This window comes from Anopheles arabiensis, chromosome 3, assembly GCF_016920715.1.
Source record: "Anopheles arabiensis isolate DONGOLA chromosome 3, AaraD3, whole genome shotgun sequence".
NCBI lineage: Eukaryota > Metazoa > Arthropoda > Insecta > Diptera > Culicidae > Anopheles > Anopheles arabiensis.
In genome coordinates this window covers 91564741-91589076 of record NC_053518.1, presented here as the reverse complement: position 1 = coordinate 91589076, position 24336 = coordinate 91564741, and the positions used below count along the sequence as shown (strand labels likewise).

The following is a 24336-nucleotide window of genomic DNA, read 5'->3' as shown; positions in this document are numbered from 1 at the left end:
ACATTGTCTTTTGAAGAAAAAAAAATTGATTTGTTTTGCATTTTTCTTGGTACATGTTAGTCCCTTTTCTACTAAATTTTCTCATTTTCCACATGTCAATCAAGCCTAGATAATTTCGTTGCAAAAATTCATAAGACCAAAACCTTTATTTCCCCCTCCCGTCTCGGTGGATCCAGCTCTTTACCCCTTTTTTGTTCGCAACAGCTGTCTGGCTTAGTTGCACTTCAGTGGTTTACCGGTTCCGGTTTCGGGCTGTTGTCCCGCAGCCTGCCGAAAACGGGATTAACTCCGGAAGCGCTTCATCTTTTACCTTTTATTCATCGATCGTTTGGCGTTCCGTGTGTAAAGGCCAGCCATCCGTGCCGTTTCGTGTGTCTCGTCGCTATCTATGAACACAGAAAGTAACTAAAAAAGAAATACCACCGGAAGTTGGCTAAGCGTAAAAGGATACTCTGTTGTGACAGTGGAGAAAGTTTCATTTCGTGGGATGAACCCATTTTTCACAGCCCATTAGAGCGACCTCCGCAGTGTGTTTTGACGGTGGGTAGCTGGTACGTGACCGGACGTTAAAGTTCTGTCTGTCTAACTTCCGTTTTTCTTTTAAATAATGCTCAAAATGTTTCCCTAATAACTGAGCTATAAGAATTATGTACATCTTTTACCGAATAAAGGGGTAACAATCATCATAGGAATTCTGATTGAACAAAACAACAAGCATTGAAACACACAGTAAAGAAATTAAATGCTTAATAAATACCCCATTTTACCCCATTTTCTTTATTTGGGCGAAATGTGGTCTCCTTCGAAAAAACATTCCCCCGCGATCCTTCTTAACCGAGGACTCTTTGGACATTTTGTACTTGCCATTTTCATAGTGAGAAATCTTTGGGTGAAAAGTTTTGTACCCCTTCTCCTCCCCGGCCATTTCCTCACTCAAATTTTACCTCTTTTCATCATGCTCTAGAACCATTTCCCTGCAGAAAGGGTCGGATTTTGTGGTCGAAGAAAACCGCCCAACTTTGAAGTTTTTCCTCTCGTGGAAGGAGGAAAGTCTTGTGGAAAGGGAATGTGTACTCTTTCTCCGTATCGTATCCCTTCCAACGCGGGTGTGCTGCGGTCATAACCTCCTACCCCTCTAGGGTGAATAAACTGTCTCGCTTTTGAAGACATTCGGCCGAAGCAAGAAAATCTATTAGCAGAATAAAAAGAAGGATGCAACTGACAGAACGCTCCCGACCTTCTGTGGGAAAAATCGTGAAAAATGCTCCTCACATTGTATAGACTACATCCCCCCGGTTGTGTGTACTCGCCGTCTGGGGGTTGCTTAATGAACCTGCCGTATTTGTGCTCTATGGGCTGGGTGGAAATGTTTCCGATTCAGATTTCCGGCCATTCGGGCTTTCTTCCTGTAAGACATACACGCACGCACACATACACGGTCGGTTTGGATAAAACACAGCCGAAAAGCGAGAGTTAATCCGCTCACTTTTGCCGCTGTGGTAAGAGATACATATTGTGGGTTGTGTATCAAGCTTGCTGACAGGATTCACCCTTTTCTAGGTCTTAATGCGCTCGGTGCTACCGGCACATGGAAGGGAACATATTACCGGTTTCATTGTTGCATAATTTGTTGAGCGATAGGTTTTTGCCTGTTTGCCCTTCGCTCTCCCCCCCCCCCCCATTTCTGATGAGGGTTTAAACAGTTTTTCCCGTCATGTTTTTGCGGGTTTGTCCTTTTTTGTTGTTGCGGGGGGATAGCAAATCGTTCGTCCATTATTTGTAGCTTTCGGTACGGCATCGTACAGCACGAGTTCCAGCATGATATTGCTGCGCTGCCGGGGCTATCAAAAGTTCATTAACATTTTTCACACATCCGATGCAATTTTCAAGCCACTTCGTCCCACTTGAATTCGAACAACGAAACCCGAGACCGCGAGCCCAGTGTTTGTGTGAGGTAAAAAATAAACAAAAACCCACCGAAAAAGACCGCTTCAAATGAGCACAATTTGATCGTTTTTTTGTGAAGGTTCAATTTTTCATTTATATCAAAGAGCAAAATGTTGGGAAAAATCCAAAAATTGCATGTGCGATCTCGTTCTCGTTCATTGTAGAATCCATTTTCCTATTTTGTATGTGTGTTCTGTTTTCCTTTTAAAATTCCTATTAGCGGTTTCAGTGCTTTCATTGGAATTGTGGGTTGAAAATAAAAGAGGTAAAGAGGTAAAAGGTAAATAACACAAAAAAATATGGCGGAAAGGTCCTATTTTCCGGATCCGGGTTTCCGGTTGATCTCAAAGGTTTTTCCTTTTTTTTTGGAAACTCTTGCTTAAGCCTACGGTATAGTGAAATCCTGCCACAACCACAACCGGTTATTTTCCGGCTCAGAACGAGGGATAGGGAGGGGTGGGGCAGGAACGGGAAAAGCGATAGTATAAAATTTTTATTACGACATTTTAATTTCTCGCTCCCGTTTGCCTTGGGGCCAATTTCCCCCCCAGCTAGAGCTAGGTGCAGAGATGATTCAACGGGAACGAAATAAAACGAATTTCCCAAGCTGCTGACGTAGAAGCTTGACTCACATCGAGGAGTATCCTTTATTTTCTCTCGCTTCTTCAATTCAGTTCTTTGTTTGTGGAAATGGTGATGAAATCTGTGGGTTGCAGTTTTTGCTCAGACCGGGTTGGATTTTAGTAGCGTTTCGTTTTACAGCAAGAGGTAGCAATGATTTGCAGACATCCTTAAATTCCATTGTGAAATTTAATTCCTTCGAAATATGGTCTCTCGGTTGCACTTGATTACTCACTGTTTGTTTGTCTAAATGTATATCATGAATGTATTTTTAACATCCTTTATAACTTTCATTTATAATATTTCCCAATGCATACACTCCCCACGAGGATCGTACACAAAGCTAAAGACCTGTTCCACCTTTCGCCAATCGAAACATCATTCACGCGCTGTTGAAAATTGTTGCTTGCCCATCTTCATCGCTGTCGCTGGGTCGCCTATTATATACCTACACGTCAAACCGAATGACGCTGCAAACCTGCTGACATGCGATGACAGTGTACTTATTCCGTTTCATTGGAAATACCCCCAAAAAAAGCAAACTAGAGAAGCATCCCTGCAAGAACACCATGACCACCAAGCACCTGCTGAAGTGAGTGTGGAGTGAAACACACTACTTGTCACGATAGAGCCTTCAGACCGCTTTCGAACGTTACACTGACTTGTCAAATAAGTTTTTGAACAGCGTGCGCCCTCTAGCGGAAAATTTCGCCTTAATAGCTACCGGTATCTCTTACCCATACAGTGAAGCATACTGGAATGAAAATAGATTCTGCTGCTGTCAGGATGTCCAATGGCAAACCCAGCCGGACCTAAAGTGTCAGCATGTGGCGTGCTTCTTGTGGAAAGCTCGGCGCTCGTACAAAAAGAAACAGTACAAGAATACACCAACAAATAGAACACAAAAACTGAAGGTATGCACACTTTGTAGCGCATCGAATCAAGTTCCTTTCTCAACACTGTCAAATATTAGCATTGCATGATGGCAGGATGATTGCATAAAATCCCCCAAAAATGTCACAAATATATGTCGCCCCGGATCGAAAATGTGTCGTCCCCCTGTTGGCTGCTCGGGGGTAGATTTTTGCCTGGTATTTGGTAGTAGGTGGGTAGGGAGAGTAGGGATTGGTTTAAGTACTATGCTGTCCTCAAAAAATGTGCTCCAAAAATGTGCGCTATATGGGGTGTCTCGAAGATTGCTAAAACGAGAATGTCTTTCTAACCTTGAGTTCCGCAGAAATCCTTGGGTGGAATGAGGCTTGTCCCCAGTATGAGTGTATTTCCTTGCTCTCTTTTCCTCCCCACAATATGAACATTGTTTGTGGAAGCGAAAATGGATTTTCGAGGGTATTATTAGAATGTTATCAAAATCAAGTAGCATGCGGAGTTTGTGGTGCCCGAAATAAAGGCAGCTCTCGCGGGAAATTGAGTAAGCTATACTGCGCCAAACAAAAACGCAAAAAACAGTGCTGGGAAATGAGTGTAACATTAACGTGTCCACCCCTGCAGGGGTAATGGGGGGGAGGTCTTTGCGCCTCCTTTCTAACCCGGATGCGTATAATGTCTGTTGACATTGTGTGTTTGAAGCGGAGATGAGTTTTCGCGATGTAATGGTCGATGTAACGGGGCCTCGCGCCACCCTCGACCGGCAAAGGAGGGCCATTCCCACTGACGGTGGCGATTGGATGTAAATTTCTATTAAGCTGATTGCTTTCCAGCGCGCTACCGGTACCACACCGCGCATGTTGTAACGTTCTCGCGGTGGCTAATAATCTCCATCGGTTGTTTTTCGCTGCTAAAAGCGACTCGGTCGGTCGGTCGGTTGGTGCGTCGGTAGCACAACAATATAGTGCTAAATGTTTTCATTCCATTTTCATTTACGTGCTTCTCCGACCTTCCGATTCGATTCGAGGGAGAAGCAGCAAGGGTGGCTTATGTTTTGCGTGGATTTTCTAATCGATTTTCCAGATCATTTGTGTGCGCACGTTTGCCGCGCGGTGTACTTTTGAACGTTACGTGCCCGCGTTGCGTTTTGATGTACACCGAAAACCATCGTACCGAGCACCGTGACATTGAAAGTAAGTTTTCATTTTCATTACATTGTTTTGCGTGAGCAGGATTGTTGATGCAAAGGTAGATTGGAGTTTGTTAATGATGTTTGTACATACAACAAAGAAAAAAAGAATGTTGAGCTGAGAAGTGATGATATTGAGGTTAATAATTAGTATTACTTATAAATCATGTTTCAATAGCATCTGTAGTCACATGTCCTTTAACATTCAACCCACATACAATCGCACAGCTATTACTGCTGCAACCCTTTTCGCAACCTGGAAACGATGGAAACTAATAGGATCAGAAATTATCAGTTGCTTGCCATTTGTGCAACAAGCCGGAACACAATCGCTACACTTATCGTTAAGCCGGCTTTTCTACCCCACTTGCCGGTTGGTGGTGGTCGGTTTTTTTTGGTAAGGGTTTTCCATTTCCATCGTCCCATTCCCATTTCCAGGCGTCTGTCCTTGCGAGTGTGCGCATTATCTGATGCAAAACACTCACTCGTTGATCACGAAATGCGTTCAATTAGGGACACGGGAGAAGTAAACTGTGCGGTCCCACAAAAGGACACATACATGAACGTTCATCTGTGCAAGCAGCAGGATTTAACTCTTTCCGCTCCTGTTGATTTTCCCAATGGGCGTACAATGGGCGAAAGATGCTTTGCAAATAATGTCTGGTTGGAGTGGAGTGTTGAGTTTTTCTATGATCTGTCTGGCAAGATACAGTGCAGGACCATTTGTTGATAGCACCAACTGACGACGAATTTCTTTTATGATTGAGACCTTTACATGTCAAACTTGGTCTGTAGTATCTATCCTTATCCAGCTACGGTATACATAGAAAATTCATTCAAACGGAATGTTCACAAAATGTGTCAATCACTGTATGATTATCGAGGGGAGGTAAATTCACGGAAAAGCTTCTAACGCCTTTTTTGTGTTCCTTTGCGCCGAGTGTCCCTTTTCCAGCTTTCGCTCCCCAACCCAGCGATAAGTACATTGCATCACAAAGGGGGGGGGGGGGCGGTGGGTTTCTACACGTGTCGACATGGTTTCTGGTCGTTTAGTACCTCATCACAATCTCATTTTGGCCGTGGTTCACGCATGTTATGGTTGTCCTTTTTCGGCAGTTCGAGGATTAGTCACGGTCGTCCCCGGCAGGACCTTTTTCGTACATCGCAAACAATGGGGAAGCGAGGAAGCGGCCTAGAAACCGATAGAAGACCGATTGCCTCGAGTGGTGGTAATTGATTGAGCGCGTTGCCGTTCGGTTGAACACTTCATCGCTTGGTCGAGAGGAGGGTCGCTCTCGTCAAGAATAAATGATGGCGATTGGTAATTGGCATGCAAATCTCAACTTCTGCCCATTGGCCTTTTTGAAAGAGAGATGTTGTGTAATTTCGGGATGATTGTTCCTCGTGTTATTCTTTGCTTACTTCATGGTATGTCTCTATGTTCCGCACACATTACTGGTTGTTCATCCTTAGATGATTTTGAGCAAATGTACCTCAAAAGTTATTTAATTCATTTTGCGCCACACTCAGCAAACATCGAGTTTTCCTGTTTTCTCAGCTAATCAATGGCATTTCACTTCCTTCTCAAAACAAGCTAAAGTCAATCGTAAAGTAAACATTAAGACTTACTCAAAAGTTACAACTTTTATCTCCCTGATGGGTGCAAAAGAAAAATCCTATGCCATCAATGCCGGTTTCGCGTCTCGTTTCTTCTATCCTTATCAGTACATCCATCACCACAAGGAAGGCAGGGATGGAAAATGTGGTGGAAAGCCAATGCTTCGTTACGATACTGCCTTTGATGGTAAACCGCAGACTTTTTAATTAAATTTGTCTGTCATATCGCTCCGACGACCGTTGCCGCATTATCTTGACATTTGCCTCTGCCAGTAATGGGGGTCGATTTTTCTTTGCAAAAATGGGCGCTGGCTATGTTGCCCCACCGCACCATGTTGTTTCACGATTTTTCCCATTTTTCGACAGTAGTCACTCAGGCGAAACTCACAACAGCGCTACTTATCAAGGCTACTATCGATAAAGGCAGTAAGTGGAGAGGAGCGTTTATATATATCTTTTAATTTGAAGCGTTTGGTTTGCCGTGTTTAAAGTTGTCCTTCGTCCGCGCGAGCGCCCTAATTGTTCTAATTGGCATTTCGCGGAAGAAAATTGCCACTTTTTGGTTGGAGATGTGACAGCCGATAATTGTCGTATCGATTTCTCCGCATTCGGTTCGGCGCTGCGCGCTCGTCCTGGCATCATCCTGGAGCAGTTTGGGAGGAGACGGGCTTTTAATAGCTTAAAGTTCTGATGAAGTGTTGGAAGCGTCCATCGTGCGTCTGTCCTAATCAAAATTGATGAAGCGTTTCGTTGATTGATTTATTAGCTTTGGGCTGTATTTGAGTTCGAAGTAGAAAGTCACTTTCTTGTGATCCTCTAAGCTCAAATCAGTGCCTTAATTGTTCACAACCAACAAGTCAATTAAATTTAAATTGAATTATCATAGGATTATGTTTGCCAAACAAGAATTTAATTACCTTGAAGTGATGTGTTCGTTCTGATGGTAGTGAAATTCTATGTTCAAAACATTCATTCTTGTTTTGTTCTTCCCAAGCATCTGAGATTATTTAACCAATTTCAAGTTAATAACTGTACACCCTTTAATATGTAGTTTGCTTTCTTATAAAAGTACTCAACTTTTAAGTACAATAAAGCGTGAAAAATATTAAAATAAATGAAAGCCTGGAATATAAGTATTCGACTGCCAGTCTACACTTCCCCAAACGTAGTAAAGTGGGATTTATCATCGTAACATTTGCATATACCGTCAAACCGTCCGGATTGTCGCTAGAGTAGGCCTTTCCTCGAAACGCTATAATGGCGCCCGCGCACTCCCGCCAACAGTAGGCAGCGGCAGCAGCAGCAGCAGGGGCAAGATAATTTACCCACGATAAGCGTATTATTTGCGTATAACAAAGTGGATTTTCTAGCGCACGAACGTGAAAAGTTTGACTCGATGTATGGCGCAGAAAAGAAGCGGCCCCCGAGGTAGTGGAGCGGTGCGGTATGATTTTCCGGCCATAGCGATAAGCGTGTCCATTCGCTTCCGTGTCCCACATTTTCCATTTCACGAAAGCGCTAGTTTGAATGGGTTTCCCCGGAACGGAATTGGGGGATCGGTTTTCTTGATTTGCTTGATGTTCACTTTGCCGATGGGGGTTGGATTTGTGTTGGGTGTGCAAATGAGTTACAGTTGCTTTAATATTAAATTTTAAAAAAGCTTATTATACGGTAAAATTCGCCAAGAAATGGTATATACATACACATACATTTCACATTTAATTTATGTTTAATATTATATAATTCTAACTCATTGAATAGACACAACTTTTCTACTCACCTTATACTAACCATATCTCCCTTTCAAATGCTGTCAACTGTTAAAGTTGCTTCCCTAGAAAATCCAGGTGTAAGTGGGAAGCAAGAAGCTGTTGATCCTCTTGTAAGACAGTTCTTCAGCTCAGCATATCTCCCACCTTCTTGCTTTCCACACCGTAGCGCATAGCCTGTCCGTTATTGATCAACTAAATTTCAATTAGCTGTCTGCTGCGCTTTTAAATTACATCAACTCATTGACATGTCCCATTCCCCAACAAACCAGCAACCAATCCCCATTGTTTAAGGCTTTATATGGTGTAAATCAACCGTTAACGGTTACGTTTTTCGACGGATGGAAATCTCGCCAAGAAGGTAACTTTTCTCGCGCCGTCCGATTTCTCCCCCCCTTCTCCCATCAGGGTGAATGGCGATAAATCGTCCAATTAATGAAAAACCAACTGCAGGAAAATTTATCGCCCAAAAGAGGATTGCTGCTTGTCCCTTCTGGCCTTTTAGCCTTTCGGGGTGGCAGGCTCGCTCACTCGTGGCGCAAAAAAAAAGTGTGAAGTACCGGGCGGTGGGCAGTGATGGAGAAGTTGGGAATGAACATTTTTGTCCGCATTGGAAAATGCTTACAATCGTTTGATTTACGACCGACGTGGCGTGGAATCTGTTTCAGGTAAAGTTTTTCTTAAAGTGTGAAAGGTTTTTTGGGTTGGCGTTCTTTTTCGGCGGTTAACTTTCAAATTGTGTTAGATGTTTGAGAAGGGAAAAAGGTGAAACATTAGCATCTAGTAAGTAAGTTCCATTCGAGAAAAGGTGCAGATGTTTTAGGATTACTTTTCGTTTTGCTCCTCTAGTTCCATTTTGCCAATCAAATTCCCAAACTGGATTTGAAGGATGAAAAATTTAGCTTTTTTGTTCGGAATGGGAAAATCAATTTCCTGATCCCTTCGTCTCCACGCCATGTATATGGCCATTTTCGACACCCACCAACAGCGTGTCCCCGTGACCAACGTGTGCATGTGTATTGTGTTCCATTTTCCATCTCATTCGCAATCTACACAACGTTCCGGGGAAAGCGTAATGGAACGTGTTGCTGCTTCGATTGACCAACCCGACGTCCCTTTTCCCATTCGTTCGCTGAAATGATGGATTAAGAGTACAACAAAAGGTAGCGTGCAAAGGGAAAGAACAGGGAAAAGCTACCGAGAGGTTTCTGGAAAGCCACACGAAAGCTTTATACGCTTGGAAAATAATCTCAAGAAAAACGGTTTGCTTTGTGGGGTACGAAATGTATACGACAGCAGCGTACGAAATAAGTTCCACATTACTTGTTCTTTTTCCCCAAATTTCGAGAACTCGTTGAAGCTTTAAAGAGGTTGCCCAAAGAAATCTTTATTTTTGCCACTTATTTCAACAAAGAATTACATGCTTTTCGCCAGCTTGTACCGCCTTGATGATAGATTTCCGCTTTCCCATTCGTTCGTATTGTTTTTGATCTCATTTCTCGTTTTTGAATTCATTTCCTGATGCATGTCATGGTACGTGATTTATGTGCAATCGTAATCGAAATTGCCCTCACCCGATGTCATTTCTGTGTGTGTGTGTCGTGCTCGTGAGCATGATGAATTGTGCCACTGATTGTGAAGTTACACATCACTCACGTTTGGTGACTCTGGACGCTAGAATTGGAGGAAGCTTGATGACCGGAACCCGGAGGGGAAAAAGCTTATTCCTACACGACGATGCCAGATTGCAGAAGAAACGATCATCTTTTTGGGTTCCTTTTTCCCCTGGCAACAGGAGAATTTAGCAACAGGCAATAATGAAAGGACGTCTGTAAGTGTTCTACCGGGTAATTGAAGTGGTAATTGAGATAATTGAGCGTTTTGCCCCGTTTCCGGGTATTTGTGCGCACTTTTGTGTCGTGAATGGTGGGGTTTAATTCGAATTTGATTTTTCTTCAGCAATGCATAGAAAAGGGAAATATTGTAGACTGACAAGACGTTACCCCGCCTATCTATCAGTTCTGATTCTGCTTCTCAACTTCAATCGAATGTGAATGAGGTCTTTGCTTATCATGACTGTTTATTTTGACATTTGTCATCAACGTTTGCTACACACGTTAGTGCTACATCTGTTCCTGTCAGATGTCATCATTTCTCTTGCTCAACTTGTAGTTTAGTATAATTATTCCTCTTCATCATAAGGGATCAATTAGGACGACAAAGTTCGTTCCAACTAAGCTGCAATTATTAACTCTGCTGCATCAGAGAGCTGCATGTCAAGTAGAAAGGCCCTGTTGACTGGCACTCTACTATCTCGTGGATGCACCGAAGCCTGCTGTAAAGTCCAAAAAGTCACACAAACTTCTGGCAGCGAATGTCAAACAACAAACACCCGTGCGCGCCCGTCCTGTAGCTCTGTAGTTCGTGATGCATCGTGACGCCACAGTGCTGCTTTTGTGGAAATTGAATTTTCATGCCCCTACAACCACACGTTTTACAAACTAGGCTCGGCAAACACATACCGCCACACCGACAGTGCGACAGCTTTTCACGCTAGAGATCATCCGTTTGGGCATCATCCTTCCCAACGCCATTCCATCCGTTTGGCGAGTTTTTCGGAAGGGGGTTTGGGGCAAATGCTTTAAAAGTTGTGCCTGAGTTAACGAAGATAAGAGCCGCTTGCTTGCGGTGCTTTTGTAAATAAATGGGGTGGTGGGAGGTTTTGCGCTGCCGTTGTTAGCATTAGCCCGCTCGAAAATGGCACGTTTTGGCAGTGGGGTGGCCGGCACAGAGCGCGCGCATTATTACTGCGAATCCAGCAGGCGAGCTTGATGAGGCTTGCGAGATGCATTAGAGCGCAAGAGCATCTGGGCATTAAGAGTGGGTGCGGTAGGCTGCTGTTATCGCTTGACGTTGCGGGCTAGGGTAAGAATTGGTTTCACAATTAAACCCACTGGAAATCCTGTAACAATGTGCTGGAAACATGAACTTCTACTGCAGGTGTAGTGTTACAAAATGCCTGCAGCGTCTGCAAATGCCCAGCAAATTTCCAAAGCTTAGCAGTCTTATTGGATCGCTCTGTGATGGATCGAATTGTTCCACGTTCGAGCAAACGCTAGTCCACATAGTCCGTCCTTCGTACTCTATTGCATAATGGATTGTTTTAAAATCAATTATGTGTCCGTAAAGTTCCGGCGCATCTCTGCCGGTGCTTTTTCATTGCTTATCAGCTTACTGCTAGCAATTCGATGCAGCGACATGGTCGTACATCTCCCGGTTTGTTTGTGCTCTCTGTACAATCCAGCTAAAACCTTCATTCCTCCCGTATGTTGGTTGCGTTGTTTAAAGTGAGCAAAGTGTGCGTCAAGTTGCATTAGAGCCTGTCCCACTTGCAGCTGGAAAAGACGTACACCACCAGGCCACAGGAATGGTACTCCCAAGTGTTCGAGTTTGTTGGTGGTGCTATATTTACCGTACGTAGCAGCAGCACCAGCAGCAGCAAGAGAAGGCACACTTTCACCCAACTCCCTCGCCACCGTTTGAAAATTGGCCGGAAAATCTCATGTGAAAGATTTATTGCTCACACCGGCAGTAAAGCCGGCCGCTCCACCGTCCCCAAATACCTTTAATGCACTGGGGGGGACTCTGTTCGCTAAGTATTCCCGAAGCAACCACAGCTGCAGCATGCGGGTACAAACAATAGAATCCTTTCGGATCGAATTTACGTTCACTCGCTGTGTGTCTGTGGAGAAAATAGCATCCAATGTACGTCACCGTGGCTGCAACAACCGGTTAACTCCATAGCGTTAGAAGTTTCGCATTTGAAGGCAAGTCCTGCTTCTGGCTCGTTATAGATCCACACCAGAAAGCGAGAGACCCGGCAATAACAATACAACAGGAAGTTACAAGTGCTCGAAGACGCTTCCCGAGAAGAACCACACTGCACGCACTTCCCCGGCCTTGCAAACAATAACGAAGTCTCTTGTGGGACCGACTACTTCCATGGAATATGGTGTACGTACGGTACGATGCTTTCGACGACATTTCTTTGGCATCGGTGCCAGAAACTTACTCCTTGGAGCTTGCTGCAAGTAAGAAACAACCGTGGGAAAACAGCCTTCCACTTAGTGTGGTGTGCGAGTCTTTCGATAGGCTCCGGAATAGGCGACATTTCGTGAAGGCAGCAGCAGCAGCAGCAATGACATGGTTTCCCTTTTTCCCCAGGCTGTTGTTGGTTGCTGGTGGTTTTTTACCGTGTCTTCGTTGTCTGTTGTGGATAAAATTTTACCAAAGCAATTTACCAACCTCAACAAGGCTGATGATGGCGGTGGTTGCATGCTGCTTAAGAACTCCGATCGAAAATCACATTATCACTGTGAAAGGCGCCCCGTTCTAATGTATTGCATTAAATTGTTTTGTGGGTAATAATTTACCAGCATCTTTATTGCTCGAGGCAAGACGCTAGTGTTGTCTTGATGCACGAAAGGAAGTGGCGAAGTTGCAGTGCATTTTTCGTTCTACCAGAAGGACTTATAGGTAATAGTATCTATAGTAAGGTTCATGCGAATGAAATAGATCATTTTTGAGCCCAATGATTTAAAGATGGCATCATAGCTTTTACACTTTTCCAATGCTTACACAACACGCTTTTCAACTTCAATAGTTGATGTTTAATAGATTTTTCCATAGTGGCTCCCTCTATAAGAATCAAACTATGGCTCAACTATAGGTTTTAGATACTTGCGTGCATAAGTTTCCTTTAAGTTTTCTCTGTAAATTTCCAATACATTCCGAAGGATCAGCGCCATGCACAATAGAAATTTATGAGGTTATATTGTATTAACTTAATGTCGACTTTCAGTTTGGCTATTGCAATTGTTCCGTTGTCCATTAGACACTACCAATCAAATCATTACAACAAATGCCAAACATCTCCACTACTTGCGCTCTGATGGGTTGTTATCAGTAAAAATTAGACTCTTTTTATCACCACATCACATCACAGCTCACCCTGAAATTTGTTAATTGGAATTGCCTTGTAATGCCATTGAATTCGACACGATTACCTTGTTGTTCCAGGTTTGTCCCATCGGTAATGAACTTCAACGACTGTTGACGCTTCAACAGAAGTAAAAGAGAAGAAAAACATGTCTCTACCATTAAATGGCGAATATCACAATAATAATAACGAGTTTGTTTGGCTCAATCGGACTAAAACGAAAGACAAAAAATCACTTCCAAAGCTCGCGCATAGTGATTGATGTTAGTGGTACTTTATCGTGCTCGATGCTTTTTGTGCTGCCTAATTTCATGCTATTTGGCTGCTCATCAATTAGTATTTGATTTGTGTCTCTTTTTTCCAAATCCATCCATTAAAAAGCTGTCTATAAAGCACGCCAAAAAAAGCAGGCCGATAGCAAGTTAAAGTAAAAAAAAAGCAACTATCATCATCGATATCGCACCACATGCTTTTCCTGATGGGAGCAAAGTGTTGGAGCGCCTTTTTTTTATTATGATTGTCACCCGTCCCCGTCGTCGTCATCGTGTCTTGGTGATCGTTTGCGTTCGTTAGCGCGATTTGAATAACGTTAACGAGAGCTTTTTCTGGACACAGGGGCACCCACCCCAACTTTGCCCACCTTGTCACGAGCTTAGCAGCTTACCACACATATTGTGACTGGCCTGGCCTGGGGGACGTTTGTTTATAGATTTGGCTTGAAAATGGCTCCCCGGGCTAATGTGTTGGTGCTCTTTTTCATTCGTTTGGTCGTCGGGCAAGTCGTCAAAGAGGAGAGGACCAAGGGCGATGGAGGGATCTCCATTGTATGAACAGCTGTTTTGCTGTGGGGAGGGAGAGACGGCGGACCACGAATTTGACGGCCGTCGGAAACGGCCACGAACCGGTCTTGTCAGTGTTGTCCCGGGACGTAGTGAAGAAGCATCGCATACCAACACGCTCTTTCGCTCTTTCGTTCGCTTCCTGCGCGATCGCGTGCACTTTTGGAGATTCCAAAAGCGCGCTCGTGCTTTTGGGGAAGTGCTCGATGGGAACGTCTTCTGCCCGACGCCGTGGCAGTAGCATCGCAGTTCCTAACCGGCAGGTTACCGTGGGCAGTGTGGTGCGATGGTCGGTGGCAGGATTTCTGGTGACTTGTGCAATACTGGTGCTAGTGCTCCCATGGCCTCTGCCCTACGAACAGTCGATCGAGCAGATCATGCAGGACCGTGCGCAACATCTGCTGGAACAGTGTGAAACGATCCGTGCACTCGGCAATCTGACCGCGCCGAATCCGCGCACGTCCCGGCCCAACTATCTGTACTTCAACTACTTCTACCAACCGCAGCACCAGCTACTGTGGTGTTCCATCAGCAAGGTTGCCTCCAGCAGCTGGATGTATCAGTTCAACCGGTGGGCGGGCGTGCCGCGCGAAAAGATCGACAGCGTGGCCCACGACATGAAGGGGCTGACGCGCATGTACTATCCCGTCCCGACACGTGCCGACGTGGAGCGGATGAAGCAGAACGTGGAACCACCGGTGGTGACGCGGTTTCTGCTCGTGCGTGATCCGTTCGATCGATTCGTGAGCGCGTACGAAGATCTGATCGTTCGACCGCAGAGCGATAACTATCGCAACCTGCGGCGGTTCATCTTTCGGGAAGTTTATGGGGCGGATACTCCCCCAGGCAGTAACAACGAGGTACGGACTAATGGTTTGGTTTATGAGCCCGCCGTGTTTTCGCATTTTTAGCGTGAAGTTGTTCGAAGTTCGAACCAATTAATCGATCGAAGTGGAAGGAGGTTAAAGCTACACACAAAATAGCTGACCGGTGTCCATTTCATCAACAACAACTTCCCGTTTGGTTCGTGGGTCATTACAACACACGGAACGCGGAACGGGGTATTGGTGCAAAATGTACTGACGAATGTCTTTTATTCCATGTGGTGCGTGCGGTGTGTGGAACGACCCCGTTCTGTATGTTTTTTTCTGGATTTGATTTTTCCGTCCACTTTGGACAGAAGAATGACACCTCCGGTGACGACTACCCCGTGCCAAGCTTTAGCGACTTCACCGAGTTCGTACTGCGGCGCCCGAACGTGCTGGATCCACACTGGAACACTTACTACAATCTGTGCGATCCCTGCTTTCTCGAGCCGACCGTCATCGTCAAGCTGGAAACGTACGATCGGGACGTAGCGCACATTCTCCGGCTGGCGAACGTGTCGAGCGACGCGGATAATTATGATAATGCTGCCGCCCAGTTCGAGGGATACCGGCTGAATGTTAATCATCATCGAGGCAGCCCCGGTGACAACGGTCGGGCACAACGGAACTTCACCACCACGGTGGATCGACTGGCGGAACTGACGGAGGCCCAGTTCGAGCGGCTGTACCGGCGGTACGAGCTAGATTTTCGATTGTTTCAGTACGACGCCAGTCATTACTTTGCACTGTACAGGACTGATTAAGAAGAGGCAGCATTAACGTCAGTCAGAAACTGTGATGTTTTTATGTGTGTGGTTAGCTTATCTGGTAGCTTTATCTTATTAGACTTTTCTGTGGAATAAATTAAACTGTGGACAAAAATGCGGCCCCAGTCATTTACTATCTTTTACTTTATCAAATGGAGATTGTATCGGTGGTGGTGGTGTGGTCAGTGTTGTATGTTGCACGGTATGTTTCACATGAATGTGTTAAACATTCATTATGTAGTGACTTCCTCCTCTTTCAAGTTTCAGCATGACAAATCCGTGCTTAGCCATCTATGAGAGATATTCTTGTTCTTGACATGACTTGACGGTTGTTCATAGCCATGCTTTTAACACCTATTTTTGTCACAAATACTTTGTTATATGTGTATTATTTATTGCTCAAAGTAGCTCAAAAGCCTTGAGCGTATTAAACTCACAACGTATCGTATGTTACACACAGCTCTCTGGCACGGCCCTACGGAGCATCTTACTCCATTGCGGACAAAAGTAAGGGGTAATGAATCTGTAACTCTGGCAATTTTCTCTTCCCTTTCTAGTACAGCCAAACGATACGTCATAAATGCTCCTCTCCAGTAAACAATAAATAAACTTTGCTTAATGATTCTTGTTTGTAGCGTTTTAAGAAATGAAACATCTACCCACTCCTCAGCTTCTCTCGTAACTATATAGACAAAGAATCATACAGAAGAAACTCAAAAAGCAATTGTAGTAAGAGAGAAAAAAGGCGCAGGAAAAACACTTTCCGTTGGCAAAGTTTTTCAAGCGCTCCGATTATCAAGGCCCAGTGTTTAGCTTTCCTTTGTGCTTCGCTTGAAACACGGCACTCATTCACTGTGTCGCTCGCTATTGTTCCAACCGGGAACTTGAGAATCGTTTCCATGCATGACAATCACCAGCCAGCCTCTCTATCAGCACATCCGCGTCCTTGGAAGGCAGGAAGGAAACATCGCTAGCGTTCAGACGCTGGTTGCCTTTGCACAAATCCCTTGAAATGCAAATTGGTGCGGAAAAATTGTCAAAGCGCCCCGTTGCTATCGGAAGACGTAGACCACGTGCCTGGCGGAGATTGCCGGGTACGGTAAGGTGTGGTTCATTTCAAATATGGAAGGGATTTGCAAATATGAGACGGATTAGTCGCAGGCCGGCATTCAGGCACGGCAGCACGGTTCGGCTCGTAACCCTTGAAGTATTTGCATACAAAATTACGCTACGAAACGTTCCATGTAGCATATATATGTATAGAAATTGTAGAAATGTACACAAATCGTTAATATTGAGAGCTTAAAGCATTCAAAAATATCAAAACATTCATTGCTTAACCGGTTTTGTGATCAATAATATGTCAGATCCACCTCCGAAAACATCCTACACATGATATGATATACGGCGTCATTAATATTCCTTTCGGCAAGACTATTCAAATGCTCCCCGCAACTGTCAAATCTTCTACATCTCCATTTCATTATGTATTTGTGGTGGTATTAATAATTTCCATTCATCTTTGAACCGGCGGCGGCGGTAGAGCCAAGCATCCAACACCCAGCTGCCGATTATGCAAATGCTTCTTCTTCTCGCACGTTCGTTAAACAAAACCGTCAGCGATAATTGAAGGTCCAACGATGCGATAAAGCAATAGCAAACACTTCCCAGCATTTTTGGGAGAGCATTGATTGAGCGTTATTGCTTTCCGTGTTGACGTAGTAAATGATGTTCCGTACCTATGAGAAGGCTAAAACAAAAACTCATCACTCACATTGCGATCTTTTTGGTGCAATTTCAGTTATTCACTTCAAAGCTGATCATACAGCATGCCGGTATGGAGAAATGCATTGCCACGCTAAGCCGGAATGAATGTAGCAGTCAGCTGGAATTCAGTAATGCATGGAATTTGCACATGGAATATGCACGTTAAGGCAAACCAGAGCAAAATCCATCATCTCATCGTCGTTTAGTTAAACATCCACACACCTCCGTAGCATAGTTTTGTGATGCATGTAGTATTCTGGCTGGCTGACCAGGTTCGTTTGGAAACAGTTGTCCGAAGCCATTGGTTAGTCGGTTGATGACTTTCATAGCTGCAGGAACTGCTATCCGTCCATCCGAACGGGGTTGGACTGCATGAGCGTGAATAGTTTCCATTTGTTTGGTTTGGTACGACGAAATAAACAACCGTCCAAGCGCATCCCGGGATGCACCTATGCACCTTTGAACGAGCAGCGTTGGCGATGTGATTTTATTATGTCATGATGGTCGGGAAAATGTGGGAAAACCATTTTCAACAAAGTTCTTGCGCATGAGTTGTTGGAAAGGGAACATTCTTCATTCTTCACCAGGATGATGATGGAGCGGTATGGGAGATAGTTTCATCTACTGTTTCCATTGTGTTGACCCTTACCATGTAGTTGTACACATCTGAGCAGGATGCCTGGTTTGAGATCAAATAGATTTTGTAAAGTAAGTTACAGTAGTAAATGTAATAATATTTCCCAATATTAATTAAAATATGCAAATAAATAAAGAACAAACAATTTGTTGTACCGTTTTTACATGAACCCTCGTTTGCACTCTCGATAGAAGTGGGAAAACATACAACGACCTGGAAAAATGCGCCATTGCTCACGGCGAATTCCCCTGAAAGCCGGTTGCCTTGCCGTGCTTCATCGATGCAATCAATTTTTGTCCTTTTCGATGCTTCCACCGATGGTCGGTTGCGCCGGCATCATCAAGCTTGAAAAGTTGAGAATTGAATTCAAACTACCACACAACACACAACACCGGTACGGGCCTGTTTATTTCTTCTCGTTTTACCCCGTTTACCGTTCTTCCCCTCTGGCGTTGAATGGCACAGGGGCATATCGGCAAGCTCCAAGCTCTCCGAATGGAGCTGTGATCACTTTGCAAAAGCTGTTTTTTTTTTTTAACTTTGCTAATGCATTGGACACAGTTTTATGTGATGGTTGTTGCGGGCAGATTGAGTGAGTGAAAACGGCAAAAGCAACAGCCAAACCGATGAATTCGGCACGGAACGTAAAATGACTACTGTGTAAAGAAAGAAGACGAACAAAAAAGATAGAACAGTTGTTCATTTCCCTGTCCCCAGTTGTTGTGGTGTTTGTTTTTGCTTTTCGTCCTGATCCGATTGATGTCGTTCGTTTCCATGTTTTACTTGTCTAACAACGTTGGCCAAACGATCGAAGTTGTTCAAGGACAGTTTGCTTTTTTTGCAGTGTTTGTTTTATAATGACATTTCTGACGGAATTCTTTAAAAATAACACGCAAGCATCATTGGTCGCTTGACTTTATTTCTTGAATAGAATGGATGTGAGCTTTTTTTTCAATATGTAGTATTCTGTATCGTATTGTAGTCCAAGTTGACATTTCGTGCTAGTTTTAGAACAACATTAGGAAAGTTGTTGTGAAGTTATCACCGTATCAAAGTTTGCAGGTGACATCTCTGCATGTGTCATTTCAGCTAGAACCATTTGACTCATAACAATCCTACACAGCACGCTACAACTTTGATTTGAAATAAGTTTTCTGTCACGCTTTTACGTGTAAAACGCGGCGCTCCATTAAAAATAGAACAAAAAAACACACACACACATCATCAACAGCTCCGGGGCGGGCGTTGGATGCCTGTGGTCTATTATTACGATCAGCAATTTCAACCGATGACAGCTAATCATGGCGTGTTGGCAAAGTTATCTCGAACCAGTTCTCGAGTGCTCGGGGACCGGGGGACGTTGATGTTGTGCCCCATCCAACGCAACAATCCAACAATGACCCGAATGTTCATGTGACTCAAATACGCTTCGGTTCACCATTTAATCGTTCCGCATGGGTGAAGAGCTTTTCCGTTTGCTGCGTTCTTGATACAAAAGACCCCCGCCCTCGTTCGTTTGTGTGTGCTGTTTCATAGAATAGAAAACACCTTTCGACGGGGGTGTGAAAGTGAAGAAATGTTGCACCAACCATTTCTTATCATTACGTTCGCGAACTTTCATTACGCTCGTGTGTGTGTGTGACGAGCTGAAAAACGATCGTCAAGTGGATAACGAGCACCACGATGGTTGGATTCCCTGCTGTTGAACGGAAGTCGAAACAGTTGGTGTTTGTGTATTTTTTATTGCTGCGCATTTATAACTCCGCCTGAAGTTGTGTTATATAAAGTGCTTGTTCGCTTGATATCAATGTGTCACAAGAGTTTGGAGACATAGAACATTTTTGTGTTCTCTGGAAGCTTCCCATCCTGTAAGTGACAGGGTTTGTGTGTCATGATAGTCTGTTGCGCTTGTTTGTATTTTAAATATGATGAAGCGCTCGTTAGAATTAAGTGGTTGATATTGCTTAAACAGTATTAATTGTCTCAGTATCTGTAGCAGATGTCGTAAAGCACCCATGATCCTCACCAAAGTAACCGTCAAAGGGGGAGACTATTGATTTGCTACTTAATGATATGAATGATTAATTAACAGCGCTTATGAAAATTTTGATTAGACATTGTTCTAAGAAACATGCTTCATCTTGACTCATTTGTTAGTTTTGACATGCGATGAAGGAATATTAAAACTTTAACAAGAATGGCCTTATTTAACCGGGAGTACTTTGTTCAACTCTACACGTCTATAATACTTAAAATAATACTTATCATCATAAAGCGAAACTTTTAATCAACCAACAACCGTGCTTTGCATTAACAAAATCCCATTTCGGAAATTGTAAAACTCATAAAGAATGTAAATTGAATTTTACCACCTTAGCAAAATTGATTTGTCCTCCTTACGATGGTGGACGACGCCGTCGTCATAAAGAAAATCGATTTCCGTCCCGCGCTAGATTTCTTCTGCCCCTTCTGACCTCTTCTGCCTTCTGGTGAGCCTTTAGGGGCTTCAACAATGCCAGACGGGATTTTTCATCCCATTTAATTATTCAGTTTGCATTTAAGCACAAGTGTGGTCCTTCCGGTGAACATTTGGATGCAAATGAGTTACCTTGTTGAGATTTTCGATCGAATTGATCGTTCAACCAGTATTGATCATGGCTGAAGTTTTCCATACGAAACCATAGCGTCTGCAAGTCTGCGGATAAATCTGATCACACACACTCTTCTCTAAGGTAGGCTACAAAGTTTGTGCGAAGAATCGATTCGCTCTCTGCTTTGTTTTGCGCTAGTGGGTTTTGTTGAGGTAATGATGCGTTCAAAAGCTACCCATTTCTCGCTGTACCTCGCTGTAATCTGAGAAATGAGTAACGTATTGATTACAAACTACTCGTGTATTCGCAATGTGACTACACCAACTGTGGCAGTACATATCGCTTCATCATCATCATCCTCTCCTACCGTCGCAAGGAAAAATGGTGATGATATGCCTTTTTTTCCTGGCTGTGTGCTGTGGTGTACCAGTGTAGTTCATTTGTTTCGCACAGGGAGATCTCCTACGTTAGCTGCCTAATGAGGTGTGAAGCAAAAGTATTATTACCATTCGAACGAGCCATTGCTCGTCAAATATCGAGCGGTTAGCTAGCACAAGCTGTGCTTTGATCCAAGAACGAGGGATCAAATAGCACAATAGATGGGATATTTGTACTTATGCAATTACGCACGCTTCGGCTGCCGGTTTCGGATACGACGAGGAGATGGTATTGATCGATAATCAATTTCATTTTTAATATCCCTTATCTGGATTTGTGTATTAAAGCACCTTTACACCGTGCACGTGCAAATGTGTTCCTTTTTGCGATATTGTGTTACAACCATAACGGCACCTGGCTGCGCATAATAACCTTCTACTGGTTCAAATTGTTTCCCAGCCAGAAGCAACGGAAACTTGCGTAAACGGTGCGATTCTAAGTACTGGTTCATGCTAGTGTGGAATCACGGTTCTGTGCCAAAAAGAGGGTAATTGAAATTTGATAGCGCTATTTTACCACATGCAGCAGCTTTATTCTTGTGCTTGTTGTTGTTATTGTGCCGAAGCTTGGATTTCGATGATGGTTTGCGTTTATTAAATTCCCAATCGGGTCGATTACATTATTGTTATGGTGGCGAATAGGAAAAACAATCACATAAAATTCCCATGCAAAACTGACCTAGGGTCGAATGTGTTATTTGGGTTACTTGCAACGATAAGCGGACGTTCGTTCGCGACTGTACCGAGCGATAACAGAAAGAAGTGCATTGAATTGAGAAGATTTCTTTTGCCGCATTTTTGTGTCATTGTGCTAACGTTTTTTGATGCTGCTGGGCTCGCTCTTTCAAAAATATCTTCAATCACGTCTAGATTCTGTGCCACTTATATGGCGAATGTCGACTATGTCGACGTTGACCTTTGCAGAATCAATACTTATCCTCAAAGTACACATCGTAGGCGATCTTTTCAGGCACGATGTTAAAAGAACATTTATCATTAAACAGGGATTACATCTTTTATGTGACACGTTGCTATAGGATTTCATTTAATTGCTCATCGTTCGATGAGCAACGTATGACGGCGGCATTTCCAACATTCACCTACGTTTTCAATTGAAAAGACGATGATTAAGAAGACTTGGCAGTACAGGATGCAATATTTTCGAAAGCATGATTACTACCTGCGGTCTTTCCGTATAAAAAATGTCCCACGTTTCCATCAATTCAGCTTAAAATCTAGCCTCGAATATAATGACATTCCATGCGAAATTCTCGAGAACTGTTTGCCCAGCGCTTGTTTGTTACATGAAATCTAATTTCAATCGTCCTCCTCGGTAAAATCATTCACATCGGACAGTGTTCTTTCTCTGGGCTGTGCTTTGTATGGAATGTTTTTGATCGACGTGGTAAAAAAAGTCTCTCCGCACCGTCCGCACGTGAATCTAATAAAATATTCAAATGAGATCCCTTCTTCAGTTTGTCCCTGTCAGATGGAAAGTGCTTTCTTCGTTCCTTTTTTTATGTGTGTGCGGCTCATCTCGTCACGATCGAACCGTTCCCAAAATCATGCTATAGGAAGGTTAGATAATCGAGTAGCTTTACACGCTGTCGGTACAATTTGTGCCTAAATGAGATGACAAATTGGCCCCTTCGGGTAGGGGCAGGTTGATAATTTTCTTCTGGGTTGATAAAGCTGCTGTACGAACTGCAGTAAGTACAGAAGCGCCAACTCGATGAAACGAACATGTAAAGTAAACATAATAAGTAGAAGACAAAGGGAAAATTACACCTAATTCCAGTTCCCTGTGATGAGATGTCAGCATCTATGCACTCAATTTAGCAGCCCATATATGGCCGGGGAACCGTTGCTTTACCGCAACTCGCAGTCTGACTCTAACCGACATTCTTTTGTGACCAAAAAAAAAGTAAAACACGCTCAGGTTAACTTCATTTCCAGTTTGAAATTTCACCATGCTCTAGTGTAGAAAAAGGTCGCAGGACTGTTGAAGTTGGAGTTCTGTGCAGATGAGACGAGAAGGCGAACCCCGAACGTTGACATCTGTTCACGCTGAATGAAGGTAATGAAATATGTGTATGCCCTTGGTGACAACCAACAGGTGCGCACCACCACACCATTAGGCGTTCTTGCCATCGAGTTTTTCCCTCTGTGTCTTCCCGTGCCTCCACGCTGGGTGAAAAGGAGCGTTTCCCTTCAGCGGCAGCTTAGTTCGTTAAGGTGCCGTCGAATTATGCTGACGATGGTATCTGCGAAAATCCGAAGCGTCAGTCAGAACTGCACGCCGTGAGTTAGTGTAGGGAGCTCAATGTTTGAGGTTAGGGTCGTGCTTCTCAAACACATATCTTGTCGTATTGCTTCATAAGCCCTCTCGCCCGAGCTCTTACAGCCTTACCTGGTAAAGTCAAGAAGTTGGCGTTTCGTAAGGGAAAGAGACCAAAACGTAACGGTAGTGCCCATAGTAATCCATCAGAATTTTGGAAAGCAACGGTAGCATCCGCTCCAGCATTACCTGCTAACGACGCGCAGCACCTTTAAAAGCCCCGAGGCGTACAAGGATAAAAGGAAAACATTAAAGATACTGACGGGGGTTGCAAACGATATCAATCTCTCGTGTACCCGGTGTGTCCCACTCCACATGCAGCATCGTTGTATGAGGGGGTTAGGTTGCCAACCGATGGATTTATTCCTTCTAACATATCTGCTTTATCAGTATTTCTAGTAGCGGTAGTTGGTTCTATGGGGTTGGTTCTATATCTACAAAGAGCAGTCTTGTTCCAGTAAGCTTTGTATGTGTTTAGCTTCGTTAAGGATCTTTGCTTACGGTAGATTTGCTGTAACTATCAGGTTACCGTTTGACAGTCGACATGTTTTCCAGAAATGTACGACCATCGCAAAGCAGTCACCACCGGAGCAGTTGAATTCGCTGCCGATGGGTTAAATTCTTCGCCAAACTTCAAAAGATCATCATCATTGCCTATAAATCTCAAAACAACAGATTATCTGAAGTCATACTCCAAAAACCCCAACAACATGGCGGTGAAACACTCAATATGAAGGTTTTTGTGGGAAACCGGAAAGCTCATCAGGTACAGCCTCCTTCCCACTCGTTTCTCTGCGCAAATCTACTCCAAGGTCTCCCGCATGGCAAGCGGATTTGAAGCACCTTCCTCCGAACCGTCTGTCTCTCTGTCTGTCTGAGTTTGGTGTCTCTCGCTCCCGCACCGTAAGTTGATTGAGATATTTTGCCAACAATTTGAAACCTTCTAAAATTTCTTCCCAGTACCATACTGCCAGTGGCAAGCAGCACACAATTCAACCACGTCGACGTGAAAATGTGAAACGGATGGTTCACAACCTTCTGCTCCGAGGCATACGCTGCTCACTGTT

The 24336-nt window shown here is 43.9% G+C and overlaps 2 protein-coding genes across 6 annotated transcripts in view; both read left to right on the top strand.

Annotated features, from left to right (window-relative positions):
• LOC120900740 (calcium-transporting ATPase type 2C member 1) overlaps positions 1-24336 on the top strand; it is a 53130-nt gene that overhangs the window by 9290 nt on the left and 19504 nt on the right. The window lies entirely within an intron of this gene.
• Positions 13791-15617, top strand: LOC120900744 (carbohydrate sulfotransferase 13-like). Of its 2 annotated transcripts, none has more exons than XM_040308168.1 (2): positions 13791-14726; positions 15050-15617. In XM_040308168.1, the coding sequence occupies exons 1-2, from the start codon at positions 13854-13856 to the stop codon at positions 15494-15496; spliced, it is 1320 nt and encodes a 439-aa protein (XP_040164102.1). In that variant the 5' UTR covers positions 13791-13853; the 3' UTR covers positions 15497-15617. The 2 variants fall into 2 exon arrangements, with proteins under 2 accessions (XP_040164102.1, XP_040164101.1); XM_040308167.1 differs by having other exon boundaries at positions 13805-14726; positions 15047-15617.

What these genes read in the sequence shown, in the direction of transcription:
- LOC120900744 (XM_040308167.1), top strand. Translation starts at nt 13,854, where the DNA reads ATGAACAGCTGTTTTGCTGTGGGGAGGGAGAGACGGCGGACCACGAAT. An exon ending in CCCCAGGCAGTAACAACGAG is followed by an intron (nt 14,727 to 15,046) that starts GTACGGACTAAT and finishes CACTTTGGACAG; the next exon opens with AAGAATGACACCTCCGGTGA.